Source organism: Vidua chalybeata, chromosome 1, assembly GCF_026979565.1.
Source record: "Vidua chalybeata isolate OUT-0048 chromosome 1, bVidCha1 merged haplotype, whole genome shotgun sequence".
In the NCBI taxonomy this organism is placed as follows: Eukaryota; Metazoa; Chordata; class Aves; order Passeriformes; family Viduidae; genus Vidua; species Vidua chalybeata.
Genome location: NC_071530.1, coordinates 75075600 through 75087380, shown reverse-complemented (window position 1 = coordinate 75087380; position 11781 = coordinate 75075600). Strand labels below are relative to the sequence as shown.

General features: G+C 33.9%; 1 protein-coding gene across 2 annotated transcripts in view; it reads right to left on the bottom strand.

Annotated features, from left to right (window-relative positions):
• CDH10 (cadherin 10) overlaps positions 1–11781 on the bottom strand; it is a 103948-nt gene that overhangs the window by 34466 nt on the left and 57701 nt on the right. For both annotated transcript variants that reach the window (XM_053945535.1, XM_053945524.1), the window contains exon 3: positions 8628–8922. In XM_053945535.1, coding sequence (XP_053801510.1) covers positions 8628–8922 — 295 coding nt within the window. The remainder of the gene's footprint in view (positions 1–8627; positions 8923–11781) is intronic.

The window sequence follows — 11781 nt, the reverse complement described above, 5'->3', positions numbered from 1 at the left end:
ATGATGACAAATCCACTTTTTACAAGTAAATTGGGGTCAGCAATTCCTTTAAAAACCTGACAGAATCATAGCACCAATATCAAGGGAATAAGCATCTGCCTAACTGTTGAAACAGAGATGAGTTTTCTGAAATGTTCAGTTTTCAACTGCTACAGAATCTAAATACTTGTTTCCATGAGTCCCTAAAAGTACTGGCTTCTCATAAAGAATGCAAAATGGGCATATTGCTGGTTATATTATTCCTATTAAAATGGAGTGAATAATGAATTTAGCAAAGGAAAGACCCAAACACAAAATAAAATTTTAAAAGATAAAAATTGCTACACAAGTATAAAGAAATGAAGAGAAAATAACTTTCTATTGTATTCAAGATTGTTTTGGTAACCATCTAGAATATGGCTGAATCCAAAAATCTGAACATTTTTTAAAAAATCAGAATGTGGCGATGATAGGTCTGTTCTAAAAGCTTTTTTTCTATGATTCACTAATGTCTCATGTTTTCAGCCAAACTGAACTCCATGTATAGAGATATAGCTATATAACTATTCTGTTAAAAGATGAATAGGCCTTTCTGTTTAATATATTTAAGTTTTGAAGAGTGTTGTCTTGATTCAGAAATGTGCTTTTGGACCATCCTACTACTACAGAGAAACTGCAGTGCTAGAATTTATACTTGTTCCTAAAGAACACCTTCTCTGAAATAGCAGTTGTGTAAAAGAAGGATAAGACAAATCATGTTCAGTAACTGAAGTGTGCAAGTTAAAAAAAAGGCAAAAAAAACCCAAGCCACTCAGTAACTGAACAACATGGAATTGTGCAAGTAAAATTTACAACTCCTCCATTTCATATCCATAACAACAGAGAACAGTCATAATCAAGACATCTGTCACAACAGCATGATGTGTTAATCAGAAACTTCTACATTGTAAATCCATGAAAATAAATACTTTGTATCACATGTAACTGAATAATTTATTTTTTTCTAGTTTTCACATTCCCTTCATTTGTGAAACTAGACATATCTATTAATAGGTCAATTGTATGAGACTTTTATTTCATGTTAGTTTAAAAATATAAGGAAAATCAATTATTTGAAGAATAATTTGGAAGGAAACTGAAGAACATGCTTAATAAATTTAAAATATATTTAAAACAATTCCATTTTAAATGTAATAATATGTGTTTAACAGTTACTACTGTCTTATTTGGATGTCATAATGAATATATTAATTAATACTCTTTCAGTGCACATGAAACAGAGCAAATTATATAATCTCTGCTTTTCTCCTGCTGGAATGAACATGGCCCAAAAAAATGTCAGAAACTTCTGAAAACTGTAGATTTGCACCTATTGCCTTTAAAGTCTGTGGAAAGACCCTTGTGCTCCTTAATTTCATCATTATCACACAGTGCAGTTGTGGGTTATGATCAGGACAATGTGCACTCCATTACCCAAATGCAGTAAAGATGAACTTTACTTTTTAATGTTACCTCACCTCTTTGGCTTTTATGGGTCAGGCACCTGGCAGGAGAAGTGCAAGGGCACTACTACACTTCCAAGTGCCATTCAGGATGCAGAACTCCCCTTTGATCTCAGTCCTTGCTATGAGAGGAAAAGAGATATGCTCTCTAGGCTTCCACAGGGGGATCAGCAATTCCTTTAAAAACCTGACAGAAGCCATGTCAAGGAGTGAACAGGAGTAGTCCTATCAGTGTATCTATTACATTCTGCATATCAGCTGTCAAAGTACCAGCTGGTTTTCCTTTGCTTCAGTACACTGAAGACCACTGGTGCTCAATAAAACAAATCTATTGTTTGTTCTGGTTTGAAACCTGGACCAGAAATCAAAAGACATTGAAGATGATCAGTTGTGGCAGGGCTTAAAATTACAGTATAGGGATCACTTAGTGATCATCACTTGGTCTAGGTCTTGCTCTGTCTTTTACATAGTCTTAGGTTGCTTCTGATAAAGCTGGTCTTTGACCTTCAGAATTTAAAACCTAATCTGAACTCTATAGCATTGCATAAAGGAGACAGTGATTACATACAGGAGAGATGGAGACAGACATTTTACAAGGGCATATAGTGATAGGACAAGGGGCAACAGCTTCAAACTGAAAGAGACGAGGTTTAGATTAGATATAAAGAACAAATTCTTTACTGTGAGGGTGGTGAGGTACTGGAACAGGTTTCCCAAGCTTTAGCTGTCCCATCCTTGGCAGCACTCAAGACTGGTTGGATGGGGTTCTGAGCAATGAGGTCAGTTAGGTGATATCCCTGCCATGGCAGGGGGGCTGGAATTAGAAGATCTTTAAGGTCCATTCCAACTCAAACCATTCTATGAATCTATAAATAAGGCATCATCCATGTTATTTTCTGCTTGCATAATTGCCTATTTTACATACCATGAACTAGAATTCAACAGTGGTAAACTTGGCCCAGAAACAAACAGTCTTTTGTCAGATTATTGTAGTTCTCAGAAGGCACATTTTAACATAACTTTAATTATAGTGTTTGACTCTCCCTAGAGTCTGGGACTATAACAGTAATTATTTGGCCCTTGCTGCTGTTGTCTGCAAGCATCTTCAGACACAATACAAGTATTAATGACTTTGACCTCACAATTCATTTATGATGCATACATATTAGATAAAAATCACTGGAAATAATTATCTAGGAAAAGGAATACACAAAATATCCACTGCAGAGCTGGATTCTAAACTTAAGTTTTGTTTTCTTTACTCCCAGCTGAGTTATGTGATATTTAACTAGAGCAAGTACACTCCATAGTAAATTATCCATACAAATAACAAGCCAGATTAATAGAAATTTTCTGCTATTTCTAGTGTAAAAGACAGGAAATAATGACATCTATTTTCTCTGGAAATAATGACACATGTTTTCCTGTGAAATATCTATTTCAAGCTACAGAATGCAGAAAAGAACTGAAAAGGGCTGCATATTCAGAGAATTCAATGTCAGAAAGAACTTTGAGTACAAGGTAGTCCTGTAACTTAGAAAATAATAAGTTGCAAACAAGCACAGGAGTGGATAATTTCAATTCTTTTAAGATGTCCTTTGTAAGGATAAATAATGTTTTAACTTGGTGGGGTTTTGCTTTGTTTTTGGGTCTTTTTTTTAAACTTTTTTGTTTCATCTTCTTATGGCAGGACTTGTGTGCAAAGTGAAATGAAACTTTGTAAAAAAATCAAAAAAATCCTAATTTGGGTTTTTGAAATGTCCTAAGTCAGAAGTTGCAAAAAGATTTGTTGAGAGAACTTTATATGAAAAAAAGATTTTAAAATATCTCTGTAAGTAGGAAACCAGAAGGAAGTGTTGAAAGATGAATTCCATGGCAGAGAGGACAAAGCATTGGGAATTGGTGAATAGCACTAATGAGGGTGTATAGAAGAAGCCAAGGTAAAAAGTTAAGCAGCTCTAACTGCTGTCCAAAGAGAAAGAAAAACATATAACAAGAGGTAGAGATGACAGGCCAACAGGGCACCCTGTGCATCACATGAAAACCCAGAAGGAGGTTACATCTTCTGAATCATATATTGATATCCCTAATTTAGAAGCAGAAAAGTTACAAGATGCAATAAGGATAAGGAATGATTATAGAATATATAGGCTGTGAAGATATATAAATATATAAAAAGAGGTCTAAATAGAAAGTTCTGAAAACTTTTCTAAAATACACTAATAGGCAAAATCCACAGGAAAATCCATCTAGAGGAAAATAGACTATCTGCAGTTCTGAAAAGAAATCTCCAAATGAGCAGAAAGAGATCAGTAAAAAATACGGACAGAGCAGAAGACTGTCGTCAAAACTGTAAGAATATTCTGGGTCACTCACTCTGAAAGTAAGGAAAGGAAAAAGTGAAAGAAGATGAAAATCCAGTAATCAGTACAAAGACTTCAGGAAAATAAGTTGTCTTCTTGGATATCGACCCAGCTGAGAGATCCTGAAGTTGGCCCATTTATGTCTGCCTTTTCTATGTTTAATGAGCAACAAAAGAAAGATGAACAAGACAACAAAGAATTTATAGGTCTTTGTCAAGACACTCTGTTTGATAATAGAAATAGCCATATTCTCAGGTGTCTGGTTAGTACCACAGCTGGAGGAAGAAATCAAAACTGCTGTTGTGGTCTGAAAGAGGCTGGTGTGTGGCTACATCATGATTTGCTAAGGTTTATGGATGGAGACATATGGAGTAGAAGAAGACTAAATAGTGTTTTTCTGAATTCCTGATCATCTTGTCGTTCCTTCTAGTACAGGGAACTTCAGGATGGAGAAAACCCGGTACTCCAAGGGTGCAGATATTTCAATAACTTAACAACTCACCACTGTAGCTGCAGTGCAGATGTGTAGAAATAGACAACATAGTGGCAAAACTGCAGAGTAGTTGACTTCTGGGGGTTTTCTTAAAGTAGAGATAAGATTAAGCCCATTTGAAACATTGATATTCAGTACCAGGACAGAGAAGGCAGTCACCAGGTTACAGCCAAGGTTTTGAGAACACAATCGCAGTACAACATAAATACAAGGCACAGGTACAAATTGTAAGTTAGTAGTCATATTAAAGACTGATATGGATTTAAAGTATAACAAAGAAAAAAAAGAGCAAATATTTATTATCTATAAAACATCACTTGTGTGGTAAAAATACATATAAAAGATTACAACCTCCATAGGAACTGGAAACAATGAATGAAGAGAATTGTTCCAGTGTTGTGTCCTCCAATAAGAGGCATGATATCTGATCTCTATCTGCACCATCTATGTGCACAAGGTCCTCTTCACCTTTGATTGTGAAAGAGGCATGTATTTTATTTTGCTTTTCACCCCATTTTACTATTGCCAGTCACCAATCCTACTTTTATATTTAAGGATCTTTCTCTGTGCAGTTGATTTGAATAAACTGATATCTTAAAAAATACTCTTTGTATGTTTGGGTATGTTTATGGGCATGTTTATGTATCTGTCTAGTGCTCCAGCCTTCACACCTAATTGGTAGTAAACTATTGAACTTGGGTGTACCAATAGTGGCAGGAGTGAAAGCCGTTGTATAAAAATATTGATGTATTTTTGGTGGATAATGCTATCATGAAATCATATCATGTAATGGGTTGGAAAGGACCCATAAGGATCATGAAGTCCAACTTCCTGCTTCTCACAGGACTACCTAAAACTAAACCATATGACTAAGAGAAGCATTCAAGATACACCAACACTTTCCTGGGGAGCCTGTCCCAGTGACAATCTCTTGATGAAGAACCTTTTCCTAATTTCTGATTGGAGCTTCCCTTGACACAGTTCCATTCAATTTCCTCTTGCAAATCAGCAGAGAGGGGAGATCAGCACCTCTCCTTCAAGGGCGCCTGTGACAGCAAGGTAGTCATGGAGCAGATGCACCTGCAGGGCTTGGTAGGAACTTGTCACTGTTCTCCCCTATCGCTGAAGTCACTGCATTCAGTGAAGTGGAACAGAGTGAGGACAGGGAATCCTTCACATGGTGTTCTGTCTGCTTGGCAGGTCTAACCCAGAAAGGCAGGGTGTGGTTCCCTCTTTCTCAGTATCTCCCTTTCAGTAGCAGTATCTCTCTTTCTCAGACTCCCAATATACAACATAGTGCCACACCATGTTGACTATCCTGTGTTAGATAATGAAAATATTACAGTCCTGATAGTACCACACTTTTTATAGAACCATATAATTCATTTGTACTCAGGTAAGGGCCATAGTAATTTGGCTTCATAGTTTCTCTTTCTGGTACCTTCCACTGTGAAAATATTTATATCAAAACTCCTCTTAATGTTTGCAGACATTTATAGAAAGATTAGCTGTTTCTACATTCTCACATAAGTGACTGCTACAGGGGACATTCAACGGAATGTGCGATTACATCCAAGACTGCAATTTCTATCTTCATTCCTTACATCAAGCCTGACAATTTCTTAGCCCATGGCCAACAGTATTGGGCAGGTAATGGGCTGTTCACAATACTATAAATTAAAAAAAAAAAAAAAAAAATCCAGAGAGAGAAAAATAGAGAAATGTAGGAATTTCTTTGTATTTCCCTTTGAATGGGGAAGTGTAATTGTTATAAAAAATGCAATTGTTCCTTTTTTCATAAATTTCTCATGGAAGTTGCTGTACTAAAAATGCTTGAATTGCATGATGCCAGAAAAAATACTAATTTAAAAATATTTTGTAATAATGATGTGATAATATATTGTTGTGGTACCAAAAGATAAAGATTTTTAGCATAATGTCTTCACAATTTCTATTAATTATATTTTTCTCAAAAGTTTTATGCAGTTTATGCTTTTAGAAGATTTTTCCCTTTCCTTGTTTAGCTTTTAGTTTTCAGATTACTGAGTAGATTTTTTTAAGTTGGAGAATTAAATTAGCGTTATGAAGAAATGAATCAATGTTGATGAATACTTTATAAAATCACATCATTCATGGACCACAGATGAATATATACCTATAGGGAGCAGATCTAAAGCTAAAAGTAATGAAGCTAAAAGAAAATGCTACCTATCAGGTAATCAGTCAGTCACTCTAGCAGCTGAATGATTGCATTTATAAAATCCAGGAACATGACAGATTTGAACTGAGTTATAATTCTCTTAATTATCATAATTTTATTCCAAAATGAAGTCCATTTGTTACAGCACAGCTATTTAATACAAGGTTAACACACTAAGTTCACCGAATCTGTTTTTTTTGTTGTTCTTTGTTTTTCTATAAATTATTGCTTTCTAAATATTTTTCTTATCATCTTATCTCTCCTTTTTTTTTGTTTTAATGCTGACATTTTGCAGTTTCAAAATTTTATGATCTATGTACAACTGTACAGATACACTGAAAACTTGCAATCTGAATACTTTAGAAGCATTGAAATAATACTGTGAATGTTTGAGAAAACTTAAAGAAAAAAAAATGTTATTTATGGGATTGAAACTAATGAAATGAAGAAACAAATAACTTATAACTTAGTATTATATAATAGCATAGTATTTAATGAAAACACTAAGTAATTTTCTTATATCTTTCCAATCATGTTTTAAACAATGCATTTTGGAATTTATAGAAAGAACACAAGAAATAAAGTGGAAACTCTGAGATACACTTTTTCAACCCTACTGTAACCTTGCCATGTGCTTTTCAAGAAAATGCTCTAGAAATGTTCTTTCAGGATGCACTTCCAAGATGCTCTGCCTAAAGCTGTATATCTTAAAAAAAAAAACTGACCAGTACATTAGTTAATTTGTATTACATTTTGATAGATTTTGGAACAGTAAAGGTGGAAGATTTTTCATTTCTCTTCTTTATGTGGGCTGATTTGATGAAATTTCAGTACAGGCCTACACAATCATCTGTCAGATTTCTTTATCTTTCTTTAAGATTTATATTCCTTTACAATAAAAACCACTTGCTGAATGCTGGAATTTTAAAAACTGATTCAATCACAAACTGAAAGTGGATTGAAATATTAAGAATAGAAAACTATTAGTATTATGTTTCCATACATTGCTGCACAGATTTGCTGAGGCCATTCTCTTTCAATAATTATGCTTTTTCTTTTTTTTTTTTTTCCTCTTTTAGCATTTTCCAAGGTCCAGGAAAGTAAATACTAAATCATCAATACCTGTATATATAAAACAAAAAACTTATTATCTCAACAGGCTAATTTAGTCATCTAAAACACCTGTTTGACCTATTCAGGTTGTGGAAGTGATTAAAATGGTAATAATAGCCTAAAATTATATTGAAAGTATTGCTTGTTTTCTGAATTTTTAGAATTTAATATTATGGTAGCTACAGTTATACAATGAATAAATTAATATAATTTTTAAAAGAAACTTTTTCTATCTTTAAGTTTTTCAAAATTATTCCTAAGGACATTTATGCACTAATATCATTAATAGCTCATATAAAATGTTATTGGTTATAAAATTCACCAGCTGGCATGATCCAGGCCACAACTTTGTAGTTAAGATAGGAACTGAAAATACATTGCAGAGAAGAAAGAGTAACTTAAACAGCTGTTTAATATTCATGAAGGTGTCATTTGTGGATGTAGTTAAGGGAAGAAGTGAAAGCACAAGAGGATTTGTCTGTACAGTAAAAAAGTTGCAGAAAAGAAAATAAAGAGGGTATCTACCTTCAGACAGTGCATCAACAGTACATGAGTCAACATATAATTCTCCTCACCCACAGAGGGAGTGGAGACAGCTCTCCATTCACCACTTATCACCACTGGGAACTTCCATTGAAAATGAAAGAAAAAAAATTTGATCATTCAATAGGGTAATTTAGTCATCTTATTCTAACAGTTCCTAAGGAGGAGAATGATTCATCATTGCCTACTGTCTGTAATATTTATATTCCAAAGAGCTGTAAAGCCAATAATTTGGATATTCCAAGTAGAAACAGATCTTAGATCATAAAAATCTGGTTCTGAATGCCATTTCAGTATTTGAACAAATATGTCAAAATGAAAAATACTTAATTCATCAGGTATAATTCTGCACATGACTGACTTTTGAAAAGATGGGAAAATAATTTGTCAAGTAATGAAGAAAAGGCATTTGTGCCTTAGTACAGAGAACTCACCTACTACTGACATTTCAGGAACACTAGCAGTGTAAACTTCTTCTGGAAATGTTGGTTCATTGTCATTGATGTCATGGATTTTGATGACAAACTCAGATTCAGGTTCCACTGGTCTCAATGTTCTTCTATTGATAGCTTGTGCACGCAGGGTGTAAAAGGCTTTTTCTTCCCTGTCAATTCTCCGAGTTGCATGAATATCTCCTGTTTTCTCATCAATTATAAAAAGAGTACCAGCCCCATCTCCTGACAAAATGTATTTGAGGGATCCATCTCCCTTATCCTGGTCAGAATGAAGCTGAAATGGAAGAAGACAGTATTTTGTTTAGAAGCAATGAAAAGAATGGTTGTTTTTAAACATCATTATTATATTTTAACTTATTCTATATGAAACATATGTGGTTGATAAGAAATTAAGAAAGTAATTGTATTCACAGCCAGTTTCCTAACTTAGCTCCAAGAATCTTTCAACTTGGCTGTTCTGGAAGATTTTGCTTTTGCAGCAACACCTGTTCTCTGCTAAGAAACCTCTGCACTACATTCTTAAAGAAGATTTTTATGTTAATACTGACCTTTTCTTTCCTTGAAGAGATCCTATTAAAAATTCACAACTGCTGTGCTAGTTGTAAATTCATTAAACAGATAAAGAACATGGCTAAATACAAGAAAATTAAGGAAAGCAGAACCACTGGTTTCATAATTTTTTTTTAAATTTAATTTAATATTATTTATATTTCTCCCAAATTGGGGAACATTTCATTTTAAGTCATTATCACTTGTACTCCGTCAACTATTGTAAATAGACTAAAGGAAAACCACAAAAATTTATTAAGTATTGATTTAACACCCATTATTTAAGTTGTATAAAGCTTAAATTCACATATATAACTTGCAGCCCTCACTGTCTTTATATGAAAAATTATTCAATTATGCTTTGTTGTTCAGTAAAGCAGTGTGGATGATGGCTCATTTGATTTTTTGGATTCATTTAGCATAATTTCTCTAAACACCTTGGTGGAAAGGTACTTCCAATCTCATTGATTCCATAATTAACTGAAATAATCTGGCACTCAGATTTATTTTCACCATGAAATATATATTTTTTAGTAAACTTACTTTTGAGTTCAGCAGAAAAATCAAATAAAGTAGAAGCTCTTATTACAAAAATGAAGTGCAAATGTATTTTTTTAAACCACACCCAAGAAATATCAGAATATTCCACTTTAAGAACTGGTGCATTTTTTTCTTTCTAAAAATAGTTATTTACACACATAATAACAACATTGATTAGATCTGCAGTAAGATTCAGTCATGTGAAGAGCTTTTGTTAATTTAAGTCTACATTTCAGATAATGAAAAATGTTATATATGTAGCACAGTATAAATATCCCCCTTGCTATGCAGCCATGAAAATATTTCTTTTTTTCATCTATGATGCCCTTGTATTGTCTTCCATAGCATCTGTTTTAAGTATTAGGAGTAAAAATATTTAATTATTATGGTTTTGAATGTGTCTTTCCTTATCTTTTGTGGTGAAACCAAACATACAGAGTGGACTGGTGGGATAAGCCAAAGTCAAACAGTAAATTTCTATGTTGTGAAAAATTTTCAAACACTGAATATTTCCCCCAGACTTGATATATGGGGAACAGACAAAACTCACCAGGCATCTTGGATCAAAGCCTTCATCGTAGAAATTTGAATACTATCATGTTCAGAACTTTGATTTTCTACATGAAAGTATTTAAACCTATTAAACTTTGCTTACACTACACACGTGCATGTAATACAAAGTGAGTATTTTCTTACTGTTTCTTTTCATTCTACAGCAGATATAAAAACCAGGAAACTCCACCAAACATAAAGAGCAGGAACGTAGATGTTATGAAAAATCCTTTGCAAATAAATATTTTTCTTTCTTTTCCTTCTGTTTCTCTTGATGAAGAACTGAAGGATGCAAGCAATTCTCACAACTCTTTTGAGGAATGAATTTTTAAACTGAACTTTAATCCCTCGTGCTTCTCCCCAATGGCCCACAAAAACTGGGACCTTTCACACCTCCAATTAACCCTTTAACCCTTCTTTTTAAGGGACTCAACAGTATCTTCCAAGCTGTGTTCCATTTTAAAATGTCATCAAGTGTAAGTAGTCCTTGAGTGTTTTCTTCTCCATGTCTTCCTAGAATATAATTTCACTTCAAAAAAATGTTAGCCCTAGGAACTCACTGCTGGTCCATGACCACTCTATGAAATATTTTCATAGCAGAATGATGAAGAGCATGGTAAGAGGCTGCTCTTCATCAGACCTGTGAAAGAAATATAAAATAAAGTCCTGTTTGAGAGGGGTCTTTAAATGGGCACATTGCAGTTTTCCCAGATGCCTTCCAAACCCAGGGGTATTGTTAATTCTTGCAAAAGTTTAGAATAGTGTATTGATGCTGCAATGCCTGTTCTTTGACTCAGAAACCAGTAAGCATCTTGGCAAAAATCCATTCTAATACATTATCTCCAGAATAGAGTAACTCCATGCAATCATTTCCCAGCAAGAGTGTCTGGCCAAATTTAACATACAAATGATGCATGGAAATTGTTTTTGAAAGTGATATTTAGCAAAACTATGCCAGGAACTTGTAAATTAATTTAGCAGTCCAAAAAATTATATTCTGGTGCCTTAAAATATTGCCTGGCACTTGAAGCCTGAACAGTGTGGTGAAGAAAACTAAATCAGAAAACTAAGAAAGGCCCCGCACTAAAAAATATGAAACTTTTGGACAAGTATATTTAGATCCAATTTAGCATGTAAAGATCTTTTAACATAGTTATTTGTCTAATACGTAAGGTACTATTATTGTTGATGATTTTCCATTGCCTCTCCTGTAGCTATGTGTGAATCTTAGTAAGGTAATTGGAAAATGGTTTTTATGCCCACAAAATTATTAATATATTACCTCTGCCAAATTCAGACTTCCTACTTGTGTGGTTCTTTTTGTTTGTGTGGTTTGGGGATTTTTTGTTTGTTTGTTTGTTTGTTTCCCCCCACACATATATTGGCCAAAAGTCTGGAAAGGGAATTGAATATAGGACTTTGAGACATCCACATAAAGACTTCTAGGGAGCTGAGAGTTGCACTTCACAGTAACATAAAAGGAATACAAACC